Source organism: Myotis myotis, unplaced genomic scaffold, assembly GCF_014108235.1.
Source record: "Myotis myotis isolate mMyoMyo1 unplaced genomic scaffold, mMyoMyo1.p scaffold_m19_p_2, whole genome shotgun sequence".
NCBI lineage: Eukaryota > Metazoa > Chordata > Mammalia > Chiroptera > Vespertilionidae > Myotis > Myotis myotis.
In genome coordinates, this window is record NW_023416324.1 from 6,230,033 (window position 1) to 6,244,471 (window position 14,439).

General features: G+C 54.0%; 1 protein-coding gene across 1 annotated transcript; it reads left to right on the top strand.

Moving 5' to 3' along the window:
• Positions 1–220: 220 nt before the first annotated feature.
• LOC118677174 (arylacetamide deacetylase-like 3) lies at positions 221–14,439 on the top strand. The gene is made up of 4 exons (XM_036352040.1): positions 221–528; positions 6,988–7,204; positions 11,064–11,127; positions 13,374–14,439. Exons 1-4 carry the CDS (start codon positions 364–366, stop codon positions 14,146–14,148), a joined length of 1,221 nt encoding a protein of 406 aa, XP_036207933.1. The 5' UTR covers positions 221–363; the 3' UTR covers positions 14,149–14,439.

Sequence of the window (14,439 nt, forward strand, 5' to 3'; positions counted from 1 at the left end):
GCCCTGAGGCCTCCTGGGCGGACTCGGGAGCAGCCAGTGAGGTCAAAGGGCAGAGATGTCCTTGCCAACTTCCTAGCGCAGGGCCCTCTCTGGCCGCAGTGCCAGGATGGAGGCTGGAACCCGGGAGCCCCGGTTTCCAGCCGGGCCAGGTTGCCTACACCACTTTCTCCTCTTTGTGGGCCTTGTGGAGCCAGGTCCTCATTCGAGTCTGTGACTCACCTGGCCTGGGCATCTGGGGCATGAGGAGGTGGGGAAGGCAGGTTGTGATATAAGTGTCGGCGGTCTGCTGGCTCCACACTGTGTCCGAAGCGGCGTGTGCTGAGCACGGCTGCTGGTGGCTTCCTCAGTGGTGGAAACAGCGGGATGGCGGTCCTCCTGGCCCTCCTCGGGACCCCCTGCCTGCTCTTCCTGGGGGTTGGGCTGTGGGTGATCTGCAGCTGTCTCTTCACTGTGGACATCCCTGTGGGCATCGGCCACCCTGTGAAGCTGCGGGTACTGCACTGCGCGTTACAGCTGTTGGTGGCATGGGTGAGCTTTATCCCCTTATTTGTCCCCTCGTTGGGAAGGTTAAGGAGAGAGTTGGGAAAGCAGAGCAGAAGCTTCTAGTTGAATTAACACTAATATCCTGGTGGTAGAGGCTGACAGTGTATTCTCAAACCTGAATCGTTCTCATTAGGTAACCAGTGGCTCTCACCCTCTTCCCAGGGTTTCCCAAGCCGAATGGGCTGAGAGCCACAAAATTCAAAGAATGATTCCCATCCTCCAAGGAAGAAAAGGCCTGCTCCCCGTCCCTGGCCTGTCTCCTGTCTCACCGCATTCACCACGCTGTGAGGCCATGAGGACAGGAATGTGTTGTTCTGAATTTTTGGGAGCCCCTTACTACCCACCTGCTAGCTAGAGCTGGCCAATGACAAAATAAAGAGGTACATTAGCAAATTAGCAAGTTAGTACAGATGAACAAAACTACAGAAGGTGGCTTTATAGATACACTAGAGGCCCGGTGCATGACATTCGTGCACTCTGGCGGTGGGGGGTGGGGGGGGGGGCCGGTCCCTTAGCCTGGCCTGCGCCCTTTAGCAGTCCGGGAGCCCTCTGGGGATGGCTGACTGACGGCATAGGCCTGTTCCCATAGTCAGACATCCTTAGTGCTGCCGCGGATGTGGGAGAGGCTCCTGTAACCACTGCTGCGTTCCCCAGATGTCAGCCCAGCTTGTGACTGAGCCAGCACTCTCCCTGTGGGAGCACACTGACCACCAGGGGGCAGCTCTTGCATTGAGCATCTGCCCTCTGGTGGTCAATGTGTGTCATAGCGACCAGTCGTTCAGTCGATTTGCATATTACCCTTTTATTATCCTACTAGGGGCCCGGTGCACGAAATTCGTGCACGGGGGGCGGGGGGAGTGTCCCTCAGCCCAGCCTGCCCCCCCTCACATACTGGGAGCCCTCAGGCGTTGACCCCCATCACCCTCCAATCACAGGATCAGCCCCTTGCCCAGGCATGATTCCTGGGCCAGAGGCCTCAGGCCTGGGCAGGGGACCCTCATTTCCCCCCATCACTGGTTATGCCCCCATCCCAGGCTTGATGCCTCTGGCCCAGGCGTCAGGCCTGGGCAGGGGACCCCCCAGACCCCTCCGATTGCTGGCTCTGCCCCTTGCCCAGGCCTGATGCCTCGGCCAGAGGCGTAGACCCCCATCACCCTCCGATCGCCTGATCGGCCCCTTGCCCAGGCCTGACGCCTCCGCCAGAGGTGTCAGGCTTGGACAGGGGACCCCCATCTCCCCCCGATCACTGACTCTGACCCCCGCCCAGGCCTGAGGCCTCTGGCCCAGGAATCATGCCTGGGCAGGGGACCCCCATCTCCCTCTGATCGCTTGCTCCACCCCCCGCCCAAGCCTGACACCTCTGACCCAGGCTTCAGGCCTGGGCAAGGGGACCATCATATCCCCCCAATCCCCGGCTCTGCCCCCCCAGCTCCCCGCGGTTGCAGGCTCTGCCCCTGCCCAGACCTAACACCTCTGGCCTGGGCGCCCGGCCCGGGCAGCGGGGACCCGCAGCTGCAGCGGGCCCACGATCATGGGCTCCGCTTTAGGCCCAGGCAAGGGACCCTTAGCTCCTGGGACTGCCAGCTTCGACCGTGCCCAGCTCCCATTGCTGGCTCCACCCCTACTTCCTGCTATCACTGGCCAGGGCGGCAAAGGCGCCTGATTCTCTGATCATGGCTGGGGGGCAGGGCAAAGGCGGCCCTGGAGCCGCCTTTGCCCTGCCCCCCAGCTCTTAGCTCCCCCCTGGGTTTCTGATCACTGTCAGTGGCAGGGGGCTTCTTCCTGCTTTCCCTTTCACCTCCCTGCATTGTGCCTACATATGCAAATTAACCGCCATCTTGTTGGCAGTTAACTGCCAATCTTAGTTGGCAGTTAACTGTCAATCTTAGTTGGCAGTTAATTTGCATATAGCCCTGATTAGCCAATGAAAACGGTAGCGCCGTACGCCAATTACCATTTTTCTCTTTTATTAGTGTAGATCTAATAAAAGAGAAACATGGTAATTAGCCGTACGTCCGCTACCCTTCCCATTGGCTAATCAGGGCGATATGCAAATTAACTGCTAGCCAAGATGGCGGCCGGCAGCCAGGCAGCTTGAAGCGAACATGAGGCTTGCTTGCTTCAGTGACGGAGGACTCCAACATTCCCCGCCTGCCGCTGCCAGCCTCTGAGCTTGCAGTTTGAAACATTGTTACAAATATAGAAGCTAAACAAAACCCCAGAAACCTGCTTTCAGCCAGCCAGGATCTCAGAGCTCGAGTTGAAACAGCATTTCTATTATAGAACCCAAACAAACCAGATACCTGCTTTCAGCAGCTGAGGCCTAAGAGCTGGAGTCAAGCCTCAGAGCTAAAGCTGGCCCAGAATTAAAAAAGAAAAAGAAAAAAAGGAGAGGTTGGGAGCTTCAGTCACCCGCCAGCCTGAAAACAGCCCTCAGCCCCTCACCCAGACTGGCCAGGTACCCCAGTGGGGACCCCCCACCCTGAAGGGTGTGTGACCAGCTGCAAACAGCCATCATCCACTCATCCAGGCTGGCCAGGCACCCCAGTGGGGACCCCCACCCTGATCCAGGACACCCTTCAGGGCAAACCAGCCGGCCCCCACCCATGCACCAGGCCTCTATCCTATATAGTAAAAGGGTAATATGCCTCCCAGCACCAGGATCAGCAGAGCAGCGAGGCCTCCCGGCACTGGGGTCAGTGTGACAGGGGGCAGCGCCCAAACCCCCTGATCGCCCTGCGGCTCTGTGTGTGACAGGGGGCGGGGCCACAACCTCCCTATCTGCCCTGTTCTGTTCGTGATAGGGGCAGGCACCCCAACCCCCTGATCACCCTGCAGCTCTGTGTGTGACAGGGTGCAGCACCCAAACCCCCTGATCGGCCCTGCTCTGTGGGTGATAGAGGGCAGTGCCCCAACTGCCCCCCATGGGCCCTGCTCTGTGTGTGATGGGGTAGAGCCATAACCTCCACATCGGCCCTGCCCTGAGTGTGACAGGGTGCGGCACCCCAACCCCCTGATCCGCCCTGCTCTGTGTGTGACAGGGGGCAGTGTCCCAACTCCCCTATCGGCCCTACTCTGTGAGTGACAGGGTACAGAGCCCCAACCCCCCTGATGGGCCCTGCTCTGTGAGTGACAGGGGGCAGCGCCCCAACCCCCTGATTGGCCCTGCTCTGTGCGTGACAGGGGGTGGCGCTGCAACCTCCCCATCAACCCTGCCTTGAGTGTGACAAGGGGCAGTGCCCCAACCCCCCAATCGGCCCTACCCTGAGCGTGACTGAGCGTGGCATCACAACCTCCCGATCTGCCCTGCTCTGTGCATGACAGGGGGCGGTGCCCCAACTCCCCAATCAGCTCTGCTCTGAGCCCGACCAGGGGCTGCACCTAGGGATTGGGCCTGCCCTCTGCCACCCGGGAGCAGGCCTAAGCCAGCAGGGCGTTATCTCCCGAGGGGTCCCAGACTGCGAGAGGGCACAGGCCAGGCTGAGGGACCCTATCTCCCCCCCGAGTGCATACATTTTTGTGCACCGGGCCTCTAGTATAGGATATAATTTGCCTTGGAGAGATGGAAGACTGTTCTTTTTTTCTTTTCTTTCTTTTTGGGAGAGGGAGGGGGAGGGAATAGAGAGATAGACACATCCATGAGAAAGAGGCATCGATCCGCTGCCTCCTGCACGCTCCCTACTGGGGTTCGAGCCTGAAACCAGGGCATGTGCCCTGACCAGGAATCAAATTGGGGACCTCTTGGTTCAACCACTGAGTCACATTGGCTGGGCAAGATGGAAAACTGTTTATGTCATTAGATTCTGCTTGCTGTTCTTGGTGTGTGTAGTTCAATGAAATCCATGTAAGTAGGTCATGGCAAGAATCGTATTGAGGTTGGCAATAAGGGTTTGCCATGCTGTTCCGAGGGCTGGCAGAAACAGCAGGTAGAAAATCCGTTTCTTAAGTCTCTTATGTAATGACCAGCGATTGCAAACGCCTGTTCTCATAGGAAACCCTTGATGGAGAAGAACCCAGGAACCACAGGTTTCTTTGCCCAGGGTCAGGTGATGAACCACTCCTATCCTCTTCCTGGCCTTGACCTTCATAGTCTACAGTCCGGGTTCCCAAACACAGTGACTCCATTTCCTCCTCTGCAAAACAGGGAAATAACAGTCCCGACTTCATAGCATGTTGTGGCGAGGCAGTGAGTTGAGTGTGTGTCTGAAGGCCCAGCACAGAGTGAGCTCTCCATAAATATTAGCCGTATTACTGTTTGTTGATTTGTTTTTTTCTATACAGATGTCTGTGTTGTACAGCTACTACCTGCCACCGCCAGTTCTAGCTCTGAGGATCAGTGATGGCCAAAAAAGTCTCAGCTAGAGTCTTCCTGCTGAGCAGGGAAGACTGGGGTATGGGAGGGGGCAGGGAGGGGGGGAGAGACAGCAACATACAATAAAAACTGATTTACAGAGTGGCAAGTGCTATGGGGAAGTAAGACAGGGCAGTGGGGTATGGCAGGGATTGTTAATGGGGTTCCCAAAGCCCCCAAGGGTGACAGAAGGCAGGGTGTCTGTGAATTTGGATGGGATAAAAATCACCCCATTTTCACTAACTTCTAATGAAATATACGATTTCTTTCCATTCTAAACAAGGGTGGTAATCCACAGCTGTGACAGCAGAAGGTGTGACTAGTCACCAGAGGGATCACATATTTTCTGAACATATTACAGAGGTGGCAGATTCTGTGAAAACTCCCGTGTGTACCCCATTCCTTTGAGATGATGATAGTATGAGACCAGCCCCCGGATCTTGCTGTTTAGTGTGCTAGTAAGGAAGCCCACATAGTATGACATCACACATTCACTTCAATATTTTGATGATCATATCAAAACTAGAGACCTGGTGCATGGATTCGTGCACATTGAAAGGAAATTATTTAGAAGGTGGCTGGTGGGGTGGGACTGGGTGAGATGGGCCGGACACACCCTGGAGCCAACCTCCCATGGTCCCTTCCTGGCCAGCTGCACCTAGGGTTGGCGCTGGGGCTCAAAGGGCATCTGCGGAGTGAGCGGGGTCCCTCTGGCAGGTGGGGTCCCTTGGTCTGGCCTGTGGGGATCAGGCCAAAACCAGCTCTCTGACATCCCCAGGGCAGGGGGGAGGTGGGTCCCGGAGTGTGATGGGGCACTCTGCAAAGTTGCTGTCTACAGGGTGTGGAACACAGACACGTGTGCAGTAAACCATATTCGGGTTGACGGTGCCCTAGCAACAACATACCCCATGGCCAAAGATGGAATCGTGTGGCCCCGTGAGGAATCGGGCTCCCTCCTCTCTGGTTTTGGGGTGTGTCACCTGAGAACCGCCACTGCCAAGTCACTGCAGCTCGGCAGCTCCTGCGCTGAGTGTCTGCCTCTTGGTGGTCAGTGCGCGTCATAGCAACTGGTCAGAGGGTTGGACGCTTAGCATATTAGCCTTTTATATAAATAGATAAAACTGCCTTCCTTCGCAATCCCACCTATGTATTCAAAAACATTCTGCCACGAGGTCACAGGCTTCACTCTCAGCCCAGTGGCCTCAGCACGGAAAAGGTCGGGAACCCTGGAAAGACAGTGCCCAGGGGCAGACCCCACTTTGTTTTGATATTTTTTATGATGCAAACTTTCAGACATACACCCATAGTAGAAAGAATTCCCATGTCCCCACCCCACAGCTTGAGTGACCCCTGGCCAATCTTGCTTCATCTGTGTCCCCAACTTGTCCCTCATTCCTATTTGCTTATGAAGCAAGTCCTGGATATTGTATTTTTTTAAATTTTTTTTTATTGATTTCAGTGAGGAAGGGAGAGAGAGAGAGAGAGAAACATCAATGATGAGAGAATCATTGACCGGCTGCCTCCTGCACACCCCACCACACTGGGGATCAAGCCTGCAACCCTGGCATGTGCCCTGACCAGGAATTGAACAGTGACCTTCAGGTTCATAGGTGGATGCTCAACCACTGAGCCATACTGGCTTGGCTGGATATCGTATTATTTTATCCAAAACTATTTCCATAGGTATCTCTAAAAGATAAGAACTCCACCCTCCCCTTTTAGAAAAAAAACACACCCCACAATGCAGTCATTATGTCTTAAAAATAGCAACAACTGGGAGGGCCAGATTGGCTGGTGGGGGCATGGGGTTCGTTGGGGGGGGGGGGGGAGGTCCAAGGGGCCGTGTCCCTGGAAGGAATGTCAGGTCCAGGCCCAGCTGGAGCAGGCACCTGGTGGGGGTGGGGAGTTCCAGGTAGAGGAACCCTCAGAAGTGGCCAGAGCTTGGTCTGCAGGGCTGGGCTGTGCCTGGAACCTTCTGCTCAGGGGATGGGGGCCCGCCCCTTTGCGGAGGGGATGTGTGGTCGAGGGGCGGCAGGACTCCCAGGGACACCCCGAAATCCTTCCCACTACATTTCCTCTTCTCTGGCCAACAGGGGATGATTCTTGAGAAACTGAGAATCTGTTCGATGCCCCAGTTTGTCCATTTCGTGCACGACCTGCTGCCGTTCATCAAGGATCCGGATGTGGTGGTCACCGACCTCCTCTTCGGGACCATCCCCGTGAAGCTGTACCGGCCCAGGAGGACCTCCCGCAGCCTCCGGCCCGGCATCCTGCTCTTCCACGGCGGCGGGGGGGTCGTGGGAAGCTTTAGTAAGAGTCCTCCCCTGAGACCCGGCCTGCGGTGTGACAGGCCGACTCCTGTCATCTTCTGGGGTCTGGACGCCCCTGTGATGACCTGGGAACCCCGGGGCAGCTAGCGGGTCCCAGTTTGTTCAGGCAGCAAAGATACAGAATGTATTGATCTCTTTCTGGAAGGAAGAGAGCAATGGATGCCTGTGCAGGTTCCTCCCCACTATGCGAAAGCAGGGCGTCCGGAGGACAGCCTTCCTAAGCCGAAATGATGTCAAGCAAAGAAGGAATGCTCTTAGGACACCGCTTGCAAGTGGTTGCACAAAATAAGCTGAGATAAAGCCCAGATGCTCAGTTCAGAGCTCTGAGCTGGAGGCTGAGATGAGGAGTGTTCCCGTGGGAGGAGCTTGGCTGGGGCCACTCTCCCTGCTGGAGTGGGGGTGGGGATGGAGGTGGGGGTGGAGGTAGGGGTAGGGGTTGTGGAGGGGGGGAGGTGGTGCTGCCTCCATAAGGGCTCTCTGCAAAACAGACGCTGTTACTTTTCACCTTTTTTTTTCCTTTGTAAAAGTGAAAATCCACTTGGGACTTCCTTTGGTTAGCCAAAAACAGGTACTAGCTAATGTAGGTGTTTCCTAAAAGCAGAGTTTCGGAAAGCGGGGGGTGCCGTCTATCCATGTGAAATTCACATAACATAAAATCCGCCGTTTGAAAGTGCACAATTCAGTGGCATTTAGTACATTCACACTGTTGTGTGGCCACCGCTTCTACTTAGTCGGAAATAAGGACTCCTAAAACATGAAATTGACTAAAACACGTCGTTTTGTTTCACATCAGGAGTTCCTTGAGACACATTCTGGGATAAACAGACGTGAAGACCAAAGATTCAAGGAAAATTAATGAGAGAAAAAACTCACAATTGAGACAATTTTATTCTCTTAATCTCCCCCTCCCCCAACTGTAGGAATTTCGGGGTGGGGGTGGGGGTGGGGGGAGGGCGGGGAACAGCTTTCTGGTGCTTTCTAGTCTGTGGAATGCCAGGATCTATTGCAGGAGTCTTTGAGAATAGGGGTTGGATGCAGCCATGGTGTGGGTATGTCTGCATACTGAAGGACAGGAACAGCAAGTATTGACTAATTTTTATCCTCACCTGAAGATATTTTTCATTGATTTGAGAGAGAGAGAGAGATGTGAGAAACATTGATCACTTTCCTCCCTACTCACCTCCACCGGAGATCAAACCCACAACCCTTCAGTGCACAGGATGACACTCCAACCAACTGAGCCACCCGGCCAGGGCAACATTGAATTTATTAATTAATATTTATAATTATTAGTATTTACATGGCAGGCACAGAGGAAGCCCTTTGTGTGCATTATATCATTGAAAACCCCCATGCCCTTTGATGATCACTATCCCCATTTTACAGATGAGAAAAACGCAAGCATCAGAGAGAGAAGGGACATACCTCACACTGCTTCAACTCAAGTGCAAAGGAGGCAACATAGCCCTCGCTGGTTTGTCTCAGTGGATAGAGCATCGGCCTGCAGCCTGAAGGGTCCCGGGTTTGATTCTGTCAAGGGCACATGCCTGGGTTGTGGGCATGTAGGAGGCAGCAGATCAATGATTCTCTGTCATCATTGATGTTTCTCTCTCTCTCCCTCTCCCTTCCTCTCTGAAATCAATTTAAAAATATATCTCTCTATATAAAAGGCGAATATGCAAATTGTCCACTGGGAGTTTCACCAGGAGAGCAGGAGTTGGATCGCTCGCTATGATGTGTGCTGACCACCAGGGGGTGGCGCAGAACATGGCGAGTGACCAGCGGGGGCAGCAGGGTGCTGAGGGAGTGAGGGAAGAAGGAGGCCAGGAAGCAGGGAGGCCAGGCCTAGGGACCCTACCCTGCATGAAATTCATGCACAGGTGGGTTCTGGCAGGCCCACCCTGATCGGCTGGCCAGGTGGAGGGGATGAGGGCAGTTGGCCAGCCAGCCCTGTGCCCTGGTCAAACTCCTGGTTGAACTCCTGGTCGAGGGGACAATTTGCATATTGGTATTATATAGGACAGTGGTCGGCAAACTGCGGCTTGATAAACCATGGCTCACGAGCCACATGTGGTTCTTAGGCCCTTTGAGTGTGGCTCTTCCACAAAATACCGACTTCTGTGCATGGGCCATGAAGTTTCAATCACACTGTATGTGTGTGCCCGCACGTGGTATTTTGTGGAAGAGCCACACTCAAGGTGCCAAAGAGTCGCATGTGGCTCATGAGCCACGGTTTGCCGACCACGGATGTAGGATATTATATATATACTAGTGGCCCATTGCACGAATATTTGTGCAAAAGGCCTTCCTTCCCCTGGCTGCTGGCACTGGTTTTCCTCCGGCACCTGGGACCCAGGCCTTTGGTCTGACTGCAGCAGCAAGGCTTGGCTTCTCTGCTCCTGCTGCTCCCAGCCCCTCCTTTTTTTTTTTTTTCCAGTTCCTCGAGCAGAGGCCAGGGCTGGCTGGATGCCTGGGCCGCCCTTGGTGACCCAGGCCCCCAGCTACTTCTTGAGTGGAGCCCAGGCCCCCAGCCCCTCCTTGAGGGGAGTCCAGGGCTGGTGGGAAGCTTGGCTTCCTCTGTTTCCGGGAGCAACCCAGGCCTCCTACTCGCTCCAGCTCTGTGATCGCCACCATCTTCAGTTGTCTTCAATCTTCACCCTGCGCCTGCATGCCGGGATTCTTGTCCCAGAATCGAGAAGGGTTCAGGAATCTGGAAAAGGGGCTGTGCATAGATGGCATAGAAATCCAGAGACTAATCAAGAGTCCGGAGATGAGATATAATTTTGAAAGGCATTGGGGACCTTCAGCTAAAGGAACTGAAGACTCCCTCCTTGTCTAGGACCCTTGCTTTTATTAACACAATTTGTCCTAAGGCAAGGTGGAGATAATACACTTCAAAGGGTAAGTTTTCAAAGGGTACAGAAGCATTGTCAGTTTGGGGGAATTAGCCTACGGCTGTTCAGGTGTTTGGCCAGTAGGAGGCAATAACATGCAGATTAAGATGCCCTTTAACTGTCTGGCAGCCACAATCAGTTTCCTATTCAGGTTTGGGGAAATGCCTTTAGCCATTCCCAAAAGGTGACTACATGTGTGACTCAACCCTGTTGAGTCCCCAAGTCTCATCAACCTTTTGATGAAGCTCTTGAAATTATGACATGCTGGAATTGGTCCCCAGCACCTGCATATGCAAATTAACCACCATCTTTGTTGGGTTAATTTGCATAGTCCCTCTGATTGTCTGGTGGGTGTAGCAGAGTGGCGGAGTGACGGAGTGATGGTTAATTTGCATGTTTCTCTTTTATTATATAGGACTAGAGGCCCGGTACATGAAATTCATGCGGGGGGGGGGGGGGATTCTCTCAGCCTGGCCTGCACCCTCTCCAATCTAGGACCCATTGGACATCCCTCTCGCTGGCTCCTAACTGCTCACCTGCCTGCCTGCTTGATCGCCCCTAACCACCTCTGCCTGCCAGCCTGATCGCCCCTAACTGCCTTCCCCTGCCTGCCTGATTGCCCCTAACTGCCTTTGCCAGAGCCCTGCCACCATGGCTTTGTCCAGAAGGAGGACCGGATGACCAGAAGATGTCTGGTTGACCCAGTCTAATTAGCATATTACCCTTTTATTAATATAGATATGAAAAGGAGGCAATGTAGAGATTCAAACTTGGGTCTGAATCCAGAGTTCACACACAGAACCCCTGTACTGATGGCCTAACAGATTCTCAGATATTGTCAATGAACACTCACGTGGTGGTTGCCAGTGAGCAGGGGCTGCCGATGATGGGTAAAGGAAGCCCACTAGCTTTCCTAGTGAATTAAGAAAGCCTCTTATTTTCCAGAAATGTACCACACAATATGCTGTCGTTTGTGCAAGGAGAGTGACTCGGTGGTTTTAATAGTTGGGTGAGTAAAGGGGAGAGAGGGGAGGGCCAGAGAAACCATACTGTGACCTGGAGTGAGGGGGCGGGAGGTAGTGACTCAGATAGCAAGGAGTTGAAGGACATCAGGAACACGGACATCAACAAGGAGGAGAGGAAGGAAGAGGGAGAGACGGAGAGGCAGAGAACAGGCCCTCCTTCCTGTGGGCAGCCCGTGGGTATGCTTCAGTGGGGTGTTCTGTGTGTGGCACCATTTGGAAGCTGGGTCGGGGGTGGGCTGCGTTAAGCAGGCCAGCTGCCGAGCTTCACAGTGCAACACTTTTGGGTGGAATGCTCTTGGTTGAGCAGAACAGCCCGGCACGTCTCTCCACTAAATGCCCACAGAGCTCTGCGCCATCACCAGGACAACCACAAGCACCATCACACCATTTCCAAGTGCTCTCCGGAGGGCAGTCCACCCTAGCGAGATCCATCAAAGGAAGGGAGAAAAATTAAAAAGCCACTCTCTCTCCTAACTGATTTTGGAGAGTCACCCACCCAACCTGGAAAGGCGGTGAAGAGGGCTTGGTGGACATGGGGCAGGAGAGATCTGGGCAGACCCCCTCCCTGGGAAGCCCCCCTCCCTTGGCCTCCATGTCAGGCAAACTGGACACATATGAGGAGTGGTCACTGCCGTGGTGTGGCCTTGTCCTCCTGCCTAACACAGGGTCCCACTGGGGCTGGGAGGTGCCTCTGATGGCGCTTCTCCTGCAGTTTTGTTGAAATGCACGCCCCAGGAAGAAATACCAATTGCCAACATCTTGGTGGGGCTCCAGTTCCCGGCTTTCCTGTGGCACAGCTAGCTGAGTAGAGTGAAAAAATAGATGTCAGTCCCGGCTGAGGGAGAGAGACCCGGATAGCACGTCACCTTACAGTTCTTGGCTCCAAAACTGTTTCTGCAGGGGGAATGGAAATCTGGATCCAATTGTTGGCCCTTACATGTCGTACTGCTCTGGTTGTGCTACCCAGTGGTCGGCAAACTGCGGCTCGCGAGCCACATGCGGCTCTTTGGCCCCTTGAGTGTGGCTCTTCCACAAAATACCGACTTCTGCGCATGGGCCACGAAGTTTCAATCGCACTGTACATGGACGCCCGCACGTGGTATTTTGTGGAAGAGCCACACTCAAGGGGCCAAAGAGCCGCATGTGGCTCACGAGCCGCAGTTTGCCGACCACTGTGCTACACCAAGAGATGGTCAGTAAAATGTACCAGCAAATACCTGCAAGGAAGTTATGTTGTGACTCCCAAGGAGATAGGGTTTAGGAGTGAAAGCATTGCCGTCCCAGGCAGCTCAGAAGAGGGGCATCAGAACGGACAGGGCTGGCAGAAGCTTTGTGGATCCCATAAAGCATTTCCTAAGTGAGAGGCCAGCATTTAGAAGAGTGAAATTTCTCTCCAAACTCAGATTTCTGGAATCTCTTGAAAAATGCCAGGCTGGCGAACCCGCGTGACAGCTGCCCCTGCGTGAAGCCAGGGGCTGGAGTTGGGGTGGTTGATCTGAAGGAGGTGCATACTAGTATGTTATCTGCTGGCAATTGGTGGTATCTAAGTCAGTGGTTCTCAACCTTGGCTGCACATTAGAATCACCTGGAAATCTTTTTAAAATCCTGATTTCTGGGCCTCATCCTCCGGAAATTCTGTTTCTTTGTGACTAATGTTGTGGCCCCACCCCATAACAAAGAAACAGAATTTCCAGAAGATGAGGCCCAGAAATCAGGATTTTAAAAAGATTCCCAGGTGATTCTAATGTGCAGCCAAGGTTGAGAACCACTGATAAGTCTTCAAGAGGCGAGGCCACAAAGACCTGTGAGCATGGCAGCCTTATTTACAATCTAAACCCAGGCCAGCTGCTCGTAAGAGGAATCCAAAAAACAGGGAACAGGTGTGAGCCGGGGCAGCCCCAGCAGGTAGGTTCTGAGGGAGGGGGCTCCTGGTGGTGATAGCTAAGTTGTGGGCCAATTGGTGGATGGCAGGGCTCTTGAGGTCACAACGTGTCCCCTAACTTGACCTGGAGACAGTGGGACTAGCAGCTGCCTCTTACAGAGCCCATGTGCCGAGCACTGAGGACTTTCTGTCTCTGAGCTCATTTAAGCCCCAGACCTTAACTTTAACTGCTCAGATCTCAAAAGGAGGAGTTAATGGAAGAACTTGGAGCCCAGGATGCAAAGCACAGGTGTTTGGGGGCTCTACTGGGGCGATGAGTGTAAACCATGTTCCTTGATTCCCTTCTAGATACCGCCTGGCGCCCCAGCACAGGTTCCCGGTGCCAATAAGAGACTGCCTTGTGGCCACCACCCACTTCCTGAAGTCCCTTGACATGTATGGGGTGGATCCAGCCCGGGTTGTGGTCTGTGGTGACAGCGCGGGAGGGGGAGTGGCCGTGGCAGCTTGTCAAAAATTTGTGGATCGTTCAGATCTGCCCAAGATCCGGGCCCAGCTTCTGATCTACCCCACTCTCCAAATCCTGGATTACCAGCTGCCTTCCTTCCAGCAGAACAAGAATGTCCCACTGATCACTCTGGATTTTGCCTTCCTCTGTATGTCTTATTACCTGGACGTGAGCCCCCAGTGGAAAAATGCTATCCTGAAAGGCGCCCATATGCCTGCCCAAGTCTGGGAAAAGTACAGAAAGTGGTTGGACCCCGAAAACATCCCGGAGAGGTTTAAGAAGAGAGGCTACCGCCAGGTGGCCCGTGCGCCCCTGAATGAGGCTGCCTACCTGGAGACAGACCTCCTCCTGGATTTGCTGAACTCGCCCATGCTTGCAGAAGACGAAGTAGTGTCTCGGTTCCCGGAAGCCTGCATCGTGAGCTGTGAGTATGACATTCTCCGGGACAATTCACTGCTGTACAAGAAGAGACTGGAGGACCTGGGCGTCCCAGTGACATGGCACCACATGGAAGATGGTTTCCACGGGGTGCTGAACACCCTCGGCATAGGCTGCCTTCAAGTCCCCTGCGCCACGAGGATTCTGAGGGTCATGGTCCAGTTTATAAAGGGGCTGTGAGCATCTCTCCCTCCCCCGGGAGCTGTGAGTGTAGGTCCTGCCATCATCCAGTGCCTTATGGACCTCTCTGTTGCTGATGGAGGTGGTGCTGAGTGGGGCTAGGGGAGAATATTGAGATTGCTATCTTCTTCTTTAAAAAAACAAACAAACAAAAAACACAAAACAACAAAAAACACAGCCTGGCCAGTTGAGCTTTGATCAATGAGCCAGAAGGTCTTGGTTTGATTCCCGGTCAAGGCATATGCCCAGGTTGTGGGCTAAATCCCCAGTGTGCGGCGTGCAGAAGGCAAG

Coding starts and splice junctions, on each gene's coding strand:
- LOC118677174 (XM_036352040.1), top strand. CDS start 364: ATGGCGGTCCTCCTGGCCCTCCTCGGGACCCCCTGCCTGCTCTTCCTG. Junction 529..6,987: donor TACAGCTGTTGGTGGCATGG/GTGAGCTTTATC, acceptor TCTGGCCAACAG/GGGATGATTCTTGAGAAACT. Junction 11,128..13,373: donor TCGGTGGTTTTAATAGTTGG/GTGAGTAAAGGG, acceptor ATTCCCTTCTAG/ATACCGCCTGGCGCCCCAGC.